The sequence below is a fragment of the Hylobates moloch genome, unplaced genomic scaffold, assembly GCF_009828535.3.
Source record: "Hylobates moloch isolate HMO894 unplaced genomic scaffold, HMol_V3 SCAFFOLD_17, whole genome shotgun sequence".
In the NCBI taxonomy this organism is placed as follows: Eukaryota; Metazoa; Chordata; class Mammalia; order Primates; family Hylobatidae; genus Hylobates; species Hylobates moloch.
Window position 1 is genome coordinate 49,024,776 of NW_026652292.1, and position 20,601 is coordinate 49,045,376.

General features: G+C 35.4%; 1 protein-coding gene across 1 annotated transcript in view; it reads right to left on the reverse strand.

The window, feature by feature from the left end:
- Positions 1–2,404: 2,404 nt before the first annotated feature.
- SLC30A9 (solute carrier family 30 member 9) overlaps positions 2,405–20,601 on the reverse strand; it is a 99,877-nt gene continuing 81,680 nt past the window's right edge. Inside the window, exons 15-18 of the mRNA XM_032135955.2 lie at positions 18,807–18,972; positions 13,755–13,884; positions 11,211–11,324; positions 2,405–3,851 (exon numbers count right to left, since the gene is read on the reverse strand). Coding sequence (XP_031991846.1) covers positions 3,807–3,851; positions 11,211–11,324; positions 13,755–13,884; positions 18,807–18,972 — 455 coding nt within the window. The 3' untranslated portion in view covers positions 2,405–3,806. The remainder of the gene's footprint in view (positions 3,852–11,210; positions 11,325–13,754; positions 13,885–18,806; positions 18,973–20,601) is intronic.

Genomic DNA, 20,601 nt, shown 5'->3' on the forward strand with positions numbered 1-20,601 from the left:
ATGGAGAAAGCCTGTCTAAACTAAAAATACAAAATTAGCCGGGCGTGGTGGCGCATGCCTGTAATCCCAGCTACTCAGGAGGCAGGAGAATCACTTGAATCGGGAGGCGAAGGTTGCGGTGAGCTGAGATTGTGCCAGTGCACTCCAGCCTGGGCAACAAGAACGAAACTCCGTCTCAAAAAAAACAAAAAAATAAAATAAAATCTCCACCCCTCATCCTCCCACTGCCATGAGGAAAACTGTGCCACCTTATGTAGTTTGGGGCCTGCTACTTACAGTAAATTAGAGATCCATTCTCAGCCAAAGCTAAAAGTAGGTACAGATGCTTTTTACTTATTATGGGTATGTACCAATAAACCCATCATAAACTCAAAAATTCTTAAAGTGCAACCATTGTAAGTCAGGGACCACTGTATACCTCACCTTTGATAAATCCTAGATTTTAGTTTTGGGCAAGAAGGAGTCAATCATAGACTCTTGACTGCCCCTCCTCTGTCCAGTATTATTTTTGTAATTATTCTCCTGCAGAGAATATTTTCCTTAAAAATGATTTATATGTTTTAATACTCAAATGCCATATGCTAAAGTAGATACAAAGTAAGAAACATTAATTTGGTAAAATAACAAGAAACCTGAAAAACTAAATATAGCCTTATTTTTGGAGAAAGAGATCCAAATTCTCTGACTTTTTGAGACAGGATCTCACTCTGTCATTCAGGCTGGAGTGGAATGATCATAGCTCATTGCAGCCTCGACCTCTGGGGCTCAAGTGGTCCTCCCACCTCAGCCTCCCTGGGACTACAGGTGCTGATATGCTTTTGATCTGTGTCCCCACCAAATCTCATGTCGAATTGTAATCCCATGTTGGAGGTAGGGCCTGGTGGGAGGTGACTGGATCACGGGGCAGAGTTCTCATAAATACTTTAGCACCTTCCCCTCTTGGTACTGTATAGTGAGTTCTCATGAGATCTGGTTGTTTACAAGTGTGTGGCACCTACCCCTCACCCCCACCCCCCCTCCCGCACCTCTTGCTCTTCCTCTGGCTATGACTGCTTCCCCTTCGTATTCTGCCATGAATGAAGTTTCCTGAGGCCTCCCCAGAAGCAGAAGCTGCTATGTTTCCTGTTCAGTCTGCAGAACTGTGAGCCAATTAAAGCTCTTTTCTTGATTACTCAGTCTCAGGGATTTCTTTATAGTAGTGTGAGAATGGACTAACACAGGTGAGCACCATCACACCCAGCTAACTTTTTTTAGTAGAGATGAGGTCTTGCTGTGTTGCCCAGGCTGGTCTTGACCTCCTGAGCTCAAGCAATTCTCCTGCCTCAGCCTCCCAAAGTGCTGGGATTACAGGCATGAGCCACCACATCCAGCCCAAATTCTCTGATTTTAAAATTCAATGACTCTAGAAAAATTTCCTGATTCCATATAAATACTCAAATTCCTTGATATGTTATACTCCTTTATGTCTTATTTTACATAAACAAACTTTATATAAGTTTATCAGTGCAAAACAGAATTAGAAAAGATGGCAACATAAACCTTCAATTATTATTTAAGAATGGCATGACCTCAACCAAAATTAGATTTAAAGAGAAATATCAGAAATTGGCTTTTTTTAGGGAATCCCAAAAAAAAATTACCATTTGGAATGCCTGCTGCACGTTAACTTTGAGGGTCGTCTTGGGAAAAAAAATGAGTTAATTATGCTTGTCTGGCTTTGTGAAATTTTTCAGAGTAATATCACTAGGAGGAAACTGGATATAATTTGGTACTTTCTCATATGGCAATGACATGAAGTAACAAATGGCAAGTGGGAAAGGGGAAGGAAGAAGTATAGAATGAATCATAACAGGTAAAAAAACAAAGTTTTTTTTTTGTAAAGAAGTGGTAAGGAATTTGAAACTGTAAGAATAGAGTATCAAATTATATATATATATAAAACAATTTTCTACCTTAAAAATAAAACTGGGGGCTGGGTGCGGTGGCTCACGCTTGTAATCCTAGCACTTTGGGAGGCCGAGGCGGGCGGATCATGAGGTCAGGAGATGGAGACCACGGTGAAACCCCTTCTCTACTAAAAATACAAAAAATTAGCCGGGCGTGGTGGCAGGCACCTGTAGTCCCAGCTACTCGGAGAGGCTGAGGCAGGAGAATGGCGTGAACCTGGAAGGCGGAGCTTGCAGTGAACCAAGATTGCGCCACTGCACTCCAGCCTGGGTGACAGAGCAAGACTCCATCTCAAAAAAAAATAATAAAATAAAACTGGAATGTTATTTCACTTAAAATGTACAGCACGCAAAATACTCTGTAATAGTAAAAAAAAAAAAAAAAAAAAAAAGAAAAGAAAAATACACTAACGTAAAGTCTCACAATTTTCCAGTAAATGAGATTTCTGGATCAAAAATCACCATTACAAACCCTTTAACCAAGGATTTATTTTTTGTTTCCAGCATTACAATTTGCAATAATTCATAAATTTCCATTTCAGTAAGTTTTAAGACACAGATCTCACACAGGAAGTTGGGCCGACATGTTAACAACTCATTTATTCAGCAAAGAGATCACCCAGCCGCCATTCTCATATGAACAATGCTCACTGCTACCTGAACATTTTAAAGTACGTTATGAGTTGTTTTGATGATGACAGCTGCAGCTTTTCACCACATTTTCAATTGCTGAATTGCATGTTTTTTTCACCTTGATAACTTAGGGTCAAGTAGAAAGCTATTTACTTACATGTTATAGTCAATATAACTATGCTAAATGCCCATTTGTAACTGGAAGAAACTCACAGACACAGTATGAACTATATTATACAAAATCATGACCATGAGTTTCAGTGACAGATTCTGTCTCTCTCTTAAAGCAAGAAATATCCCACAGCTCAGATTTACGCAAGTAGTGCCGCCTTTTAAATAAAAGTCAAATGCTGCCCTGCCTGTAAAATTACAAATATTTCTAACCCATTTTACAGAATTTTAAAATGCTTATAAATGCATTATCTCCCAGTAAACAAACATTATGGTACTGAACCTCATTTAAAAAAAAGTCATCACACTGGCCCATGGAAATATCTAGGACTATATCTCCTAACATTAGAAAAATTAAACCAAATAAGGGTAAAAGAGCAAAGAAGAAAAAAAAGAAATTTTACAAAATGGCAACTACTATGACCTAAAAGAGTGTACTGAGATGTCTTCATTCAATTCAGTAACTAAACATTTCTGGAATGAACATTTGTAGATAACTAGGTAAGGAGAGTGATTCTCTTAGCACTCAGGTCAAAATCACAAGGTATGGAGAAATAATTTCCACATTCTATAAGGAAAGACAGACTTTGAAACGGAGTGACTGTTTAAAAACCAGATTTAGCCAGAATATTCAAGATTGGCAGATCTTGATGGAGTGAAATCTTCAGAGGCAACAAATTAAAAATCATGATCCTGTGGATGCCACTTATTTTTACCAATGTGAAAAAAGGAAAGATGATTGCAAAGTACAGTATACACTGAACAGGTGAAATATGGGATATTATGAACAATTTAAATAACCAAAATGTTCCCTATGGAAGCATAAAAACATGATTTTCAAATTGATTCAACTTGTAGTGTGTCTCTTAGATGTAAGTAGTAGTTTTAGTTCTGTGTCCTGCTGAATTGCTCTTTACATGAAATATTTCCTTCATCTTAAAAAAAAGGCTTCTGCACGGCACTGAGTCCTTCAGTGTAGGAAAGGAGGAAACTTTGTAGAGTGGACGGACAAACTTGTTTCCAAGGTCCCCACCCAGGTGATTCATTCCATCAAACTCACAGTATCTCCAAATCTACATGTCGAACTTCAGGATTTCGTTTCTGGAAAGAAAAATCACCACCACGTTATTCGTAGCAAAATAAAATCTTGTTTCTTTTTATTCCTTTTGATCATTAGAGCCAATGAAAACATTTGCAAACTATTTCACTATAGCATACTAACGAGAGAAATAGTTGCATAAGAAAAAAAATAAGATCAATAGGTAAATAGACATACTATAAACAGTACAATAAGTAGTCCCACATTCCTAACTTTGTGCATGAGTTTATTAATACAAAAGTACATTAAAGATCTAGTACATGCCAAGCATTGCAAAGAACTGGAAATACACATTTTTGTGTGGTGAAAAGAAAATCACTGCAAAACAATAATAATCAAAAAGAGTAAACTGACAACCACTCATTTGATATATTTTAGCAACAATCCATATATTCCTGGGCCGGGCCCTGTGCTAGAAAACAGAGCTATGATGATTAAAAAAGTCTCTGTTCCTGACCCTGAGTGACTCAGTTTAGCTAGGGAGACAAGCATAGCAGTAACCATCTACAAGTTAAAGTATTAGAGCTAATAATAGTTACATTTATTGCTTGCTTACTCATGTATCAAGTACTGTGTTACATGTGCACATGTGTGTGTGTTTTAAAAGCCTCATAACCTAATTACTATTTCCATCTTATACATGGGAAAACTGAAGTATGTAGAAATTAACTAATCTGTCTGAAGTCACACTGCTAGTAGGTGATGGAGCCAGGATTGATTCTAGGCCTGACTCCAGGCCTGATTCCAGACCCCAAGCTCCTATTACACTGTACTAAATAATAACACTGGGAGCAAAAATGAGACAGCCATTTTGCTCATGAGATCTAGAAAATGTCACTGAGGATATAATATCTAAGCTGGGTCTGCATATGGTGAGCCTTCCAGGTAGATAATGAAGAGTGTCTAGACAGAAAACACAACATCAGCAAAGTCAGACAGCCTGCAAAGTGTGCACTTGCACTATGGTATAGCTAGCACAGAAGCTGCAAAAAGGATAGGGTTGGTAATGAGGCTGGAAAGACACAGAGAAATGAGGTTGTTAAAAATCTTATATGCTAGCTTAAGGAACTTCAATAACAACCAACACTGTCTACTATTACATGCCTACTCTGTGCCAGGCATTGAAGTGTATATGACAATGAGCTGGGAACAAACAGCATTTGCCTTCAGTGGACTTACGTTCAGTAGTGAGGTGATATAGGTAAATTAAGTAGGTAATTACAACACTCGGCTACCACAGAGCAAAGTAAAGATTTTGGGTTTCTTTTTCCTGTGAGTGCACAAAGGAAGGGCACCTAAATCAACTTGAGGGGAATTACAAATATAATAAAATGTAATATATTAATACTGTGAGAAGGGAGGACAGAAAGTAGTGTATAAAAGAACTAAATCTACACCTATCGTAGAGGAAATACTGTTAAATCAAGAGAAGTAGTATAAGACTTTTATGTAGAAATATGGCAGTAAATAAAGACATACTAAAAGTATTAAAAATGGTTATCTCTTAAAATATAAGTACTGAGGCAGGTGAGGCAGTGATAGTTATTTCTGTTATAATCTTTTCAGTTCTATTTGACTTTATAAACTTTGTGCATTATTGATAAAAATTGCAAAAATAAATCAAAAGGGGATAAAAGTTCCTGTAAATGATTCAGTTAGGATTCCTAGCTTAAAAATATCCTAGGACCATGTGCATATTACTGGTATTAAAGGCATCCAGTTATAAAAACAAAATCTGGCAGAATATTGGAGTTTTGCTCCAGCAAGAACACTCTACTGAGTGCACACAGGGATTTTTCTTATAACTAGTGTCGCTCAGGTGTGCCTGGGGGTACTTTCCTCTTAGATCCTAATGTGGGAATGACCAGGGACCTTTTAACAAGGAGGACACACTTTTGTTCTCAACTTTTTCCTTATTTAAAACTATTCCCTGTCTCTAGAACTCCTTAAACTCAATATGGAATTAAAAAAAAATTCTCCAAACAGAAATGAAACTAAATTTATCTTCCTACTCCAATCAACCCTTACCTATCCTAATATGACTTGAAAAATTTACCTGTTCATTAAAAGTTTGACACTATTCTATCTAAAAAGCATGATATAAACAAATGTGTACTAATAAAAGCTTTATCTAAAAAAAAAGCCTAAAAATTTGCTCTGCTTTTTAAAATCAAGTTTTCAGAGTAAACTAATCAAATTTATAAAAGTATATGTGCACAATACAAAGCACACAATATATGCTGAATGAATGAGTAAACATGATTAATATCCTTAAAATTCAATGTTTACTGCCTAATAAGATATCATATATATAGTAGAAACTATATTTATTGAACAGAACTGAAAATCAATAATTGGTATCCAACTTAAAATTGTCATCCACTTATTCAACAAATACTTTAAAATCTATATTCCTTGCATTGCTCAATACCGATTAGGCTATTTTACACACCATGAGGATTTTATTCCAATACTTGCAGAGTTAAAGCCCAAATTACATAATTTATTTTACAATGCTGCAGATTCATTCAAAACAATGCTTTAAGAGAAACTGGAGAAACAAAGGCAAAATAAAGAACAGAGCATTTAATTCAGACATTATTTATAAGGAATTTATAAATGCTACAGCAGCCTCCTAATGAACTAATTTCCATTAATCATCATAAACAAAAAACTTAATGGAGGGATAGGAGAAAGGTTTATCTATACTCTGAAATACAGAGATAAGACAAATGTTTAACAGGTCAAAGAACTTCAAAATAATAAGATACATTTTATATTAATCTTGTAGTTCCCATCTTGTAATATGGGAATCTATGAATTACTCTCTATTATTTTTAACACCTTTATAAATAACTATACAAAAGTTCTAGAATTTTTTTTTTTTTTTGAGATGCAGTCTTGCTCTGTCGCCCAGGCTGAGGTGCAGTGGCACAATCTCGGCTCACTGCAACCTCCACCTCCCGGGTTCAAGCAATTCTGTCTCAGCCTCCTAAGTAGCTCGGACTACTACCCAGCTAATTTTTCTATTTTTAGTAGAGATGGGGTTTCACCATATTGGTCAGGCTGGTCTTGAACTCCTGACCTCAGGTGATCCATCCGCCTTGGCCTCCCAAAGTGCTGGGATTACAGCCATGAGCCACTGTGCCCAGCCACAAGTTCTGGAATTTTAAGCCAAAAATATAATCTATTTCAACACTCAATGGCATTACTCAACAGAGATGACTCCACTGGTACAGAATTATATAAATGAGTGTGACCTTCCAAAATAATCCAATAATAATTACAATTTAAACTGAGATACTAAAAATGAAGGAATATGCCAGTGAACAAAGTTTTAGTTTTCAAAAGAAAATCAGCTTATTTTCATGACTAAGAAAAACAATTACATTCATGCATTCCCTTTTGGTTTGGCACCTCAACTATGAACATGTCCTTTGACTTAAGATTAATTATGCTTTATTATCTTATTTTATTTTATTTATTTATTTTTATTTTTATTTTTTTTTTTGAGATGGAGTCTCGCTTTGTCGCCCAGGCTGGAGTGCAGTGGCTCGATCTCGGCTCACTGCAAGCTCCGCCTCCTGGGTTCATGCCATTCTCCTGCCTCAGCCTCCGGAGTAGCTGGGACTACAGGCGCCCGCCACCACGCCAGGCTAATATTTTGTATTTTTAGTAGAGACGGGGTTTCGCCATTTTAGCCAGGATGGTCTCGATCTCCTGACCTCGTGATCCACCCGCCTTGGCCTCCCAAAGTGCTGGGACTACAGGCGTGAGCCACTGTACCCGGCCATGCTTTATTATCTTAGCCAAAGATGTTTCCACCTGAATGTGTGGATTATACTTAGCTTCCTGGTTTGAAAGACTTACATAATTCAAAAACATTATTAATGATTTAATAGGCTCTAGTTAAAGTACAAAGTTAGCTAAACAAAAACAATTAAGTCTGATTGTTATAAGAGTAAATGTAGGTGACAATGACCAATTTATTGATTATTCTTAAATCTGGCTTCTGATTTCTTGTATCTACTAAAACGTAAAGCAAATATTTAGTCCATTATTTTCCTTGCCAGCAAAGTAAAAACAAATAGAATAAAGAGCAAAGTTTATTCAATCTTGTGCTACCTTGCATAAAAATAACCATCGTCTCACATTTTATATAGATTAGTTGTTTGCAAAGTGCAGTTCAAGGACTGCTGGGGTCCTGAGACCTTTTTAGGGGGACTCTAAGGTCAGAACTATTTTCATAGTAACTGTAAGACATTCTTTGCTTTTTTTTACTATGTTGACATTTCCTGATGGCATAAAAACAATGGTGGGTAAAACTGCTTGCACCTTTGCACAATTCAATGCAAATGGCATCAAACAATACCAGTAGTCATTGTCTCTACTGTTCCACACTTGACATAAAAAAAAAAGCCAGTTTCATTTTAAAAAGTCTTTTATGAAATAGCAAATGTATCCATTTTATTAAACCTCAACCCTTGAGTTCATTTTTAAAAATACTGTGACAAAATGGAAAGTATGTAAAAGTACTTCTGTGACTGCTTAAGTTGTGAGCTGAATAAACTGCTTTTTAATCTAGAGTATATTTTTATTTGAAAGATTAACAAACTTGGTTTATTCAAATTTGGGTATTTGGCAGGCATCTCCTAAAAAATGAACAAAATGAGTCTTATTTCAAGGGAAACAACAGTATTTGTTGCTAATGATGAAATGCTGAGCTTTTAAGTGGAAATTTAAGTTGAAAAACATATCCACCCCATCAGCCTGAGAGTGTACCCATATTTAGAAATGTATCAACATCTGAAAGATCTATGTACTTCTGTGAACCGGTATTTTCCAAAATACTAATTCATAATGTTATAGAATCATGCATGGGTAAAGGATGCATTCAGAGTATAAAGACAGACCAACAGATTTTAATAAAACAGTGTATAGTAGAGAATTAATCTTACCCAAAGGGGAGGTTTGGCTTCTGTTCTCCATAACCGGGAGGGAATTTCTAGGCCCTTGACATGTCCTGCCTAAGAGTGTCTTTGTTTATCTGGGGGCATTAACTTTAGAATGTGATATATGATGGGGGCCTTTGGCCACACAGTATCTGCTCTACCTCTAGAAGGGCTAGAGACAAAAGGTCAGCCACTTAGGCAGTCAACTATGGAGCCTCAATAAAATCTCTGGTCATCAAGTCTCAGATGAGCTTCCTGGTTGGCAACACGTCACGCTACTGTCACACTTCATTGCCAGGAGAGTAATACTATACATTACAGAGAAAAGACAACTGAAACTTCATGTTTGGAACTTTCCTGGACCCTGCCCTATGCACTTCTTCTGTTGGCTGATTTCAATCAGTATCCTTTCCCAACCAAACCATGATGGGTATAACATGATTCGGTGAGTTCTAAGAGTCCTAGCGAGTTATTAAACCTGAAGGTGCTCTAGGGAACTTCCTGAACTCATAGTTGGTATTAGAAGGAAGGACAGTCTTGTAGACTGTGCCCCCTACCTTCACAAGTAGCATATGAAAAGTTCATTCATTGATTTGGTTTCTACCAGCTGTTATAGCACCAAAAGAGAATATCACAATTATCTCAAAAGGCTACAGGAACAGTTTTCCCTTTCCTTCATATTCTTTGGCCAAACAATCAAATCACTATAACTGAAGGCAGAAGCAGATATGGGAATGTAGCTGTCTTCTACTAAGCCAGGCATAAGAGACTTTTGCAAAAATGTGAAATATCACTCTTCTAACTACGTTTTTTCATTTTGGAAAATATAACTCTTTATATAAAAATGTGGGCTTGGCGCGGTGGCTCCCGCCTGTAATCCCAGCACTTCGGGAGGCTGAGGCGGGCAAATCACAAGGTCAGGAGTTCAAGACCAGCCTGGCCAACATAGTGAAACCCTGTCTCTACTAAAAATACAAAACAAAACAAAACAAAAATTAGCCGGGTGTGGTGGTGGGTGCCTGTTATCCCAGCTACTTGGGAGGCTGAGGCAGGAGAATCCCTTGAACCTAGAAGGCGGTGGCTGCGGTGAGCTGAGATTGCGCCACTGCACTCCAGCACGGGCGACAGTGCGAGACTCCATCTCAATTAAAAAAAAAAAAATGTGACTGGGTGGGGTGGCTCACTCCTGTAATCCCAGCACTTTGGGAGGCCAAGGCAGGCAGATCACTTGAGGTCAGGAGTTCGAGACCAGCCTGGCCAACATAGTGAAACTTCGTCTCTGCTAAAAATACAAAAATTAGCTGGGTATGGTGGCAGGCGCCTGTAGTCCCAGCTACTCGGGAGGCTGAGGCAGGAGAATTGCTCGAACCCAGGAGATGGAGGTTGCAGTGAGCCCAGATCATGCCACTGCACTCCAGCCTAGGCAACAGAGTTATTTATATTAAATAGGTGTATGTTTTTAAAAGTAAATGATAAATATTTTAAAATTTATCTACTTTCATGCATGATTTGGGAAATATCAGTAACTATAACTCAAATAAATAAAATCTCTTTGGGGTCTGCAATAATTTTTAAGAATGAGTCTTAAGACCAAAATATTTGAGAAATGCTCATCTAGAAAATTCAAAAATTATGTCAGATAAAGCTCATGAACTATAATATTAACAAAATCTTATTTGAAGTACTTGTATTAATCTAATCAGATATCTAGATTCTCAAAGGAAAACTTGTAAAGTAGAGATGGAAGTTTTTTTCTTCAATTTTTTACAAAATTAAAGAATGGTCAATATCAACTGAAGAAAAAGCACTGCCTTCAACAAATTATATACATTAAAGATCATTTACAAGTTTTTATTCATTGCAAACAGAATTGAAATGCCAATAAATGGCAATTTGAGAACACTGAGACATTTTAAAAGACAACCTGATCAGGATCAGGTAATATTTCAGTAACATAATCAATAAATTACAATAACCTCCAATTGAATAGAAACAAGCAAAAATAGAAAATAATTTCAAATGGACTAAAGGAAGATATACATTCTATTTTTTCTAACTTTTGACCAGAGTCTAAAGTTTCCTTTTCATCTTTCTCTAGGAACTTTCAAAATGCTTGTTTATTAACAAACAAAAAAAACTCCTTTGACTATTTTAGAAACTAGGCAGGCTGCATAAAATAGTGTTTAAAAGTAAAGAATCTGGTTCAAATCACAATTTCCCTATTTCCTTGGGTAAATTATTCAACTTATCTAACCCAGTCATTTTCTTGCTTATAAATACCTACACATTGTGGAGTTATGAGTGGGTTAAAGCATGCATGTGATGGATGCACTTAGTGTCTGTTGTAGAGCAAGTACTCAAAAAAATAGCTGACATTATCATTATGTTATTTTTATGAATACATCTTACTTTCAGTTCCTTCTCAAGTCTATCTACTTCAGCTCCTAAAGTATCAATAATATTTTCTCCATGTTTAAGCATAAAGGTCTCTAGTTCTTCAGGAGTTTTCACTTCTTGAATTTCCTATAAAGAAAATGAAAACAGGAAAATAAATTTTTTAAAAACCATAATGGTATACTTATGACTCCTTAAAAAAAAAAAACCTATAACAAACACCATTAAGTTTAATGAACATTTTTAAAACTTTAAGCCACAGGCAATGGATTACCTATTTCCAAAACAATTCAGATGAAGAAAACTGAGTATAATACTACACAGAGGTAGCACTACAAAATTACTGGGGAAATAATATAGTCAATAAATAGTGTTAGGATATTTTCCCTTAAGAAAAAAAATTGAATCCCTATGTCAGACCATTAAAATAATTCGAAGTGGATGAAAGACATAAGGGTAAAAAACAAACCACAAAACTACTAGAAGAGAAGAGAATATTTTTATGATAATGGGATATGGAAGGATTTTTCATGCAAAAGAATAAAAGGCACAGAGGAAAAGATTACAAATCTGACATTAAAATTAAAAATCATATTAAACATTTTGTATAACAACAAAAAGAAAAGGAAGTTATAAACTAGAAAAAAAAACTGCATATATACAAGTAAGAATTAGCATCCAGGATATTAAAAATAAAGACATTTCCAGGAGTTGAAGATCAGCCTGGCCAACATGGTGAAACCCCATCTCTACTAAAAATACAAAAATTAACCGGGTGTGGTCGCAGGCACCTGTAATCCCAGCTACTTGGGAGGCTGAGGTAGATAATTTCTTGAACCTGGGAGGCAGAGGTTGCAGTGAGCTGAGATCGTGCCACTGCACTCCAGCCTGGGTGACAGCGCGAGACTCTGTCTCAAAAAATAATAATACAATACAATAAAATAAAGACCTTTCAAATCTATAAGTGTAATATAAATGAACTTAAAACATGAAAAATCAGGGAGCAATGTAGAGGAAATCCCACTGGTCAATGAACTTCAATGTTTATTAACCTCAGTGCTCCAAGAAATAAAATTAGAACAAGATACTATTTCACACCTATCAAACTGGCAAAAATTTAATAACTCTATTAATACAATCATGTAAGAATATGAAGCAAGAACTTTGATATACAATGATGGAAGTTAAATTGACACACTTTGGAAAATAACTTGGTAAGACCTAGGCAAGCTGAAGGTAAGTACACCCAATGGCCCACCTATTTAAAATCTAGCTATCTATATATACACCATACTAAAGAAATTTTCATAGATGTGAACAAGGAAACGTGTGAGAATGCAATCATGGCATTGTTTCTTTCATTTTTTTTTTTTTTTTTTTTGAGACGGAGTCTCGCTCTGTTGCCCAGGCTGGGGTGCAGTGGCACGATCTAGGCTCACTGCAACCTCCACCTCCCAGGTTCAAGCGATTCTACTGCCTCAGCCTGCCAAGTAGCTGGAACTACAGGCGTGCGCCACCACGCCCAGCTAATTATTGTATTTTTAGTAGAGACGGGGTTTCACCATGTGGGCCAGGATGGTATCGATCTCTTGACCTTGTGATCCACCCAACTTAGCCTCCCAAAGTGCTGGGATTACAGACGTGAGCCACCGCGCCCAGCCATGGCATTGTTTCTAACAGTAATATAAATGTCCATCAACTGGAGACAAAATAAATAAATTACAGCATATTCATAGGATGAAATGCTCTGTAAGAATGAAAGTAAACTGACTAGCAATCTATAAGTTAACACGGAAGAATCTAAAAAATATGTCGTTATGCCAATTGTAGAGATGCATACAGTAGGATACCATTTATACCAATTTTTAAACATTCAAAATGTTACATATTATACTAAAAAATGCTGAAAAGTATAAAAATCTGAATGGAAAAGACAGGTACCAAATTCAGCATAATGTTTAATTCTAGGGATGGAAGAAGAAGAATGAGATATAGAAAGAGAAAATGGGGGCTTGAACTGTTTTTGTAATTATTTCTTTTTTTAAGACCTTAAGCAAACACACTATAGCAAAATGTTAAGATTTGACAGGGACTTAAGTGGTAACATCTGTGCTGTTCATTATATTCTGTTTTATAAATTCTCTTTTAAACTATTCTTAGTAAAAAAATGGATTCTGGAGTCAGGCAGATCTCGATTCATATATGACTCCATCTCTATGGCACTACAACTTAAGGCAAGTTACTTAATCTCTCTGTGTTTCAATTTCTATATATGTTAAAATAAAAATGTTATTTCATTGTTGAAATAACAGGGTTGTTGAGGGTAAATTAGATAAAAAAAGATTAAATGCACATAGCAAGCACGTAATAGTAAGTTTGTTCTTCTGCTGTCTCCTCTGAACCCCTCCATAGTAAATATAAAGGTCTCTGTTAAATTTTGGAAACCTAGTAAGTTGAGAGCTAAAGTGTCTTTAAGATTTATAAAAAAATTTCATTTTGTTTACCTTAAAAGCATTTTTCTAACCCTCAGTTATGTAAGAAAACAATAAATAAACTTACTTGTAACATTTGGTCAAAATCTTGTTTTTCCAAATATGATCTTGTAACAACTCGCCCATCAAAATCTACTTCTGCCTTAAATCTTACTTTACCTAATCCCAGATCTGTGGCTTTAACATCATGAATTGCCCTGCAATCAATAACAATGCATACAAATTTATTTATACATACATACACATATATATACTTTAATAGCACAAAGGCTTGAATTACTGTTTTTTTCCCCACTAGTTATGAGAATGGACTAAGATGGCTTCAGAGTATTCACCATTAAGTACCACCTATCATTTTCCAAGGCCTGTCCATTTAGCTTTTTTTTTTTGGTATGGTATCATACAAAGGTGCAAACTTAATGAATATTATTTTATGGTAATTTATATATATGAATTATAAAGCTCATGTATGAAAAATTCACTTACTCTGCTGGGCGCAGTGGCTCATGCCTGTAATCCCAGCACTTTGGGAGGCCGAGGGGGAAGGATCACCTGAGGTCAGGAGTTTGAGACCAGCCTGGCCAATATGGTGAAACCCTGTCTCTACTAAAACTACAGAAATTAGCCAGGCATGGTGGTGCATGCCTGTAATCTCAGCCACTCGGGAGGCTGAGGCAGGAGAATTGCTTGAACCTGGGAGGCAGAGGTTGCAGTGAACCCAGATTGTGCCAATGCACTCCAGCCTACTGGACAACAGAGTAAGACTCTGTCTCAAAAAAAAATATATATATATATATTTTCATTAACTGTAAATCAATTTTCTAAAATGTCATGTTATCTCATAAGCCTTTGTCCCCATACATCCACTTATCAACTTCCTAAATGCCATATAAAAATTTGTTTTAATTTATAATGGTGTTTTAGAGTATATTAACCAATTGTATGTTCACTAGCTTCTTTAAAAGTCTTCATACAATGCTGTGAAATTCTCTATTAGAATGAGGTTAATAATAACTGCCACATGGGAATTGACGTGAGGAATAATGAGCTAATACATATATAAAATGTTTAATATAGTAAGAACTATAAGGCAGGCATTTAATGGATGGTTTTCACAAGTGGATAGGGTGACATCTTTATTTTACATATGATAAAACCATCCTAGAGGGGCATAAGTGACTTGCTCAAGGTAATTCAGCTAGTAAACAGCAGACTAGGACTCCCCAGCCCAGCTCTTCAGATATCCAAGCCCAGTGGTCTTTGCATCATACCCTTTTGCCTCCCAGACAGGAAAGCAGATACTCAGGCATAACTACTTTTCACCCCTCCTGCTCTAACCCTCAGTAATCAATCTTCCCTAGAAGCTGTTGAGAAATTCTCTTCTTTCTACAGTGATCACTGTAAGATCTTTTCTGTACAGCATATATAAGAAATAACAAAATACTCTGAATTCTGAGGACATGGAGATTTAGTAGAAAAACAAGCCTACGTAAGACAACAAGTATTCTTAAAACGTTAGACCCTAATTTCTGAGGGATCCTGAGCAGGTTATTAAACACTGAGTCCAAAATTTTTTATCCATATAAGGAAGCTATATTTTAATCAACCATCAAGGGTGAAATAAGAATTAATGTTTTAATATTTATAGTTACATGTGCTCAAGTTAAAACAAAACTTTTTCAGATTGGCAAGAGGCTATATCATTTTTTCTTTTTTTTTCTCTCCTGGTAACTCACAGAACATATTTATTCATTTTTAAAAATCATTTCTATTTTAATCTTCACAGAGTATTAACACATTTCATTATTTGGCTGGTATGTAAGTAGCAAGTAATAAATATATTTAGATATACTTTTTCCTTATGTTCTTACATATAACTAACTACAGACAGAAAACTGTTTGGAGGGCTCCCGATGATCAATCCCTGCCACCTATACGCAAGCCCTTGTGTGATCTCCTCTCCCTGAATGTGGGCTATACCTACCAAATATGGCAAAGTGATGAGATGTCATTTCCAAGACCAGGTGACTAATCTGTGACTTTTGTCTTGTTCACACTCACTCTCTATTGCCCTATCAACTTGCACGCTTTGATTAAGCAAGCTGCCATATTGAAGAGGCCCATTTGGCAAGGAGCTAAATCTTGCCAACAATCATGGGAGTAAGGTTAGAAGCAGCCCCTTCCCCAGGAGATGACTATAAATCCCAGTCAACACCTTGATTACAGTCTATGAGAAACCCTGAAGTCGAAGACCCAGATAAGCTGTGCCCTGATTCCTGACTCACAGAAACTGTAAGATGGTAATATGTTGTTTAAACCACTAAGTTTTGGGCCAATTTGTCACACAGCAGTAGGTAACTAATATACTGTTTAAAAAATTGTATGAATTTTCTGGATTACTAACGTATTTTTTCCAATAATTGAATCCACAGGTTTTCACTCTTCCAGAAAATTTCAAATTTGCCAGTCTTTCAGTTTATAGCTCTTTTTTAGACATTACTTATTAAACAATATATACAAAATTATAAACATGTATGTACCAACAACAGAGCACGAAAATATATGATGCCAAAACCGAGAAGAAATGAAGGGAGAAACAGAGGATACAACAACAATAACTAGAGACTTCGATACTTTCAATAACGGATACAGAGGCTGGGTGCAGTGCTCACACCTAGCACTTTGGGAGGCCAAGGTGGGTGGATCACCTGAGGTCAAGGAGCTTGAGACCAGCCTGGCCAACATGGCCAGTGATGAAACCTCGTCTCTCAGGAGTTTGAGACTAGCCTGGCCAACATGGCCAGTGGTGAAACCTCGTCTCTACTAAAAATACAAAAATTAGCTGGTCATAGTGGTGAGCACCTGTAATCCCAGCTACTTGGGAGGGTGAGGCAGGAGAATCACTTGAATCTGGGAGGCGGAGGATGCAGTGAGCCAAGATGGTGCCACTGCACTCCAGCCTGGGCAACAAGAACAAAACTCCATCTAAAAAAAAAAAAAAAAAAGGATAGAACAATAGAGCAAGAAGATAATTAGGGAAATTGAAGTCACTATAAACCAGTTAAACCTAACAAACATCTACAGAACACTCTATACAACAACAGCAGAATATATATTCTTCTCAAGTGCACATCAATATTATCCAAGACTATATGTAAGGCCATAAAACAAACCTTGGTAAATTTAAAAGGACAGAACTAATATAAAATATATTCTTTGACCACAATAGAACAAAATAATAAATCAATAATGGAAAGAAATCTGTGCAACTCACAGATACGTAAAAATTAAGTAACATATTCCCCTAAATAACTGAAAAGAATAAAAAAAGAAATTAGAAAATACTATTAGATGAATGAAAATGGCACAATATATGGAAATGTGTGGAATGCAGAGAAAACAATACTTAAAAAGGAAAATTTGTAGCTGTAATTGTCTATTTTAAAAAAGAAGAAACATCAAATTAAAAGCTTAACCTTAAGACAGTGGAAAAAGAGCAAACTAAACTGAAAGCAAGCAGAAGGAAAAAAATAATAAAGATTAAAGCAGAAATTCATGAAAAAGAAAACAGAAAAACAACAGAGAAAGTCAATTAAACCAAAAGCTGGTTCTTTAGAAAGATCAAGAAAATGAACAAACCTTTAGCTACACTGACCAAGAAAAGAGAAGATTCAAATTACAGAAATGAAAGATGAGACATTTGTACCAACACTAAAGAAATAAAATTGATTACAAAGGAATATTATAAATAGCTGTATACCAACAAATTAGGTAAATCAGAAGTAAAAGACAAATTCCTAGAATACAAGCTACTTAAACTAAGTCAAGAAGAAACAATCTGAACAGATCCATAACAAGAGATATAATTACTAATCAAAAAACTACCCACACAGCAAAGCTCATATCCAGATACTTGAATTCTACCATTTAAAGAAGCTAACATCAATTATTCACAAACTCTTCGAAAAAAATAGGAGAGAACATTTCCCAACTCATTCTCTGAAGCCAGTATTATCTTAATACTAAAACTAGACAAAAACATCACAAGGAAAGTATATTAATTTGGATTATCTCACATTATGTTAATAACTCTAATACTGATTTTCATAATGCTCAACTTCTAATCTTTTTTTTTTTTTTTGAGACAGGGTTTTGTTATGCTGCCCAGACTATAGTACAGTGAGTGGCTATTCACAGACATGATTATTGCACACTAGCCTCAAACTCCTGGCCTCAAGTGATCCTCCTGCCTCAGCCTCCCAAGTAGCTGGAACTATAGGCGTGTGCCACTGTGCCCGTCTCTCAATTTCTAATCTTGTTCCAATGAGATAGTTACTTTTCAAGATTAAACATATAGGGCATAGAATATAAATCTAGTAATCGTTAATATATTTTACTACTTCAGATATACAGGTCATTTTAAAAAGATTTAACTTAAAGATTTCAAGTATAATACACAAAAAAATCTTATTTTAAAGTTTGAAAAAATATAGAGCGAGTTAGTAGAAAACTGGGTTTTTAAAGGTTTATTCTTTTATTTCATTATAAAACCACAATGCTGCTGGAATTTCACTGAAAAGCACTGTTAGAATTCTGTATCTCTCCTGCTGATTATCTCCTAAGTCTCCAGTTCTTTAGTTTTACATAATTTAAAAGATAAAGATTATAATAAAAATACTTAAGCTAAAACAAAGTCTATTTTCAAAATAAATATAAATTATATTTTATTTGGTAATCATTGCCCAATGAACAAAAATCTTTTTAAATTTAATATATTCAATTTGTAATTGCAATGCGAATATAAGGCAACTCTACAGGTTCCACATTAAGTATTTCCACTAAGAAGACAACTACTTTGCAAACTTCTGTTCTCATTATATCAACTGACTGCTCGTTACTCTAAAAATTAGAAGTATAGAAAATTTAAAAGGAAACTTAGAAGGAGTTTCCTAAGTGTATTCTTTCTTCCTTCCAGGATTATAATTCTGAAAAGTTACAGATTAAAACACTCTGAAGACCAGGAATCCAAAACTTCCTCTAGAAGTATTTACAAACCAGGTGTTTCTGTTTTTTAATATGTTTTTGTAAGCCTTAACAGGATTACTGGAATAAGGCTGACCTTACTGATGGGTCATTCTCCAGGAGTTCAGTGAGCCGCTGTACTTGTTCTGGCTGGATGGACCGCCCTAAGAGTGCTTCTGTGTTAGTGTAGATGAGAAATGCTGAGACCACGCCTAATAAGGTGCCCACACCCAAAGAACCTAGGCTGTCATACAGTGGATTGCCTAAATAAAGCACATAAAAAAATCAGTAAATTAACAGTTTCTATTATTTCAGTGAACTTTATAGAGAGCAAAGAACCAGAACCAGTAAATCAAGGCACTTGAAATTTATTGCTAATTTATTTAATTACTTCCTTTAATGACTCCTAATAGTTTTAATATACTACAAAATGAGGATGCTACAACTTGCTTTCATAAGAGTATTATGTGACATAATTAAGATCTCTTACTTGTACCTGTCATTACATATGTGAAGTTTCTGAGCACACTTAGAGACACCAATACAAAGAAATGACATAATGAAGAGTCCATTTCTTTTAGATATATCCATAGCACTTTTCCTACACCAGACAGACCAAAATAACACTGAAATCAAACGCTGAAAGAAACCATTTTCTGTATCTTCTTCCTACTAATATTCTGTAAGAGAATTGAGCCCTACAGAAAATAATATGGGTGACTCTCTTCTCATCCAACCAAGGATGATATATAGCTAGTATCATTCTAGAAAAAAGGAGAGAACTTAATTCATTACATGCCATAGGTGCCTCAAGGTGGTGCTTCTCAAAGTGTGGTTCCTGGACCAGCAGCCATCACTTGAAAACTTGGTAGAAAAGCAAATTGTCAGACCTCATTTCAGGCCCGTGAATAAAAAATTCTGGATGTGGGTTTCAGCATTCTGTGTTTCCCCAAGCCCTTCAGGTGATTCTGATTCTAATATTTGCCTTAGGTTGTCAGGGCTTCTCTCCCAGAACCAATGAGAAAGGCTGATTTATCATCTATGAATGTATAGGTAATATTTATATAATAGACCAATAAATACATTTTAAATCTTTATAATAAATTTTACACATGGCTTTTCTGACTACAAGTCTTCTTATCCCAAAGATAAAATGTCATCAATATATTTAACTCTTTTAATGCTTGATAAAACATATATTTTGCTAAGCTATAACACTAAAAAGCAAACTTGTTTGTCTATACTAAGTGTTAAAAATGATCCGCTTGTAAAACATTATCCATTAGAAGTTTTGTAATTATAGAGCTCAAAATCAAATACTGCTCTTTAGAAATCCAAATGTAAAGAGTTATTTTGATTTAAATATATACATTCATGTACTCTTAAAGAAATTACAGGAATATTAGCTGAAAGAAAATACCTTTTTAAAGAAAACTTTTATTTCTTGGCATGTTATTTAATTTAATTTGAATAAATTAGCTAATTAAGCAAAATTTAATTCATGTAAAATACATTACATATTTTTGTAAGTTTAATTTGATTGGTTTCTATTATTATGTAAAAGAAAATAAATTATTCAAAGTTGACGCCTGCATCAAGTCACACTTTTCTTAAGCCTAAAATTTTGCTAGTAATTTCTGTTCAAAAACAGTCTAAAACTATATGGTCAACCAGAAAAACAATCAACACTTTTACAAATATTTTGGATCACAATAAACATCAGGGAATGCTGGTTTGGTATTAAAATGCACACTCAGAATGAGAAAGAAGTATTCATATTTCAGACTATTTGAAGAAACACTGCAGAACTGTGGAAGCTTGTCACCTAAAATTATTTTAAATATGTAAGGACAAATAGAGAAGAATGGAAGAAGTTCCTTTCCAAGAGAATT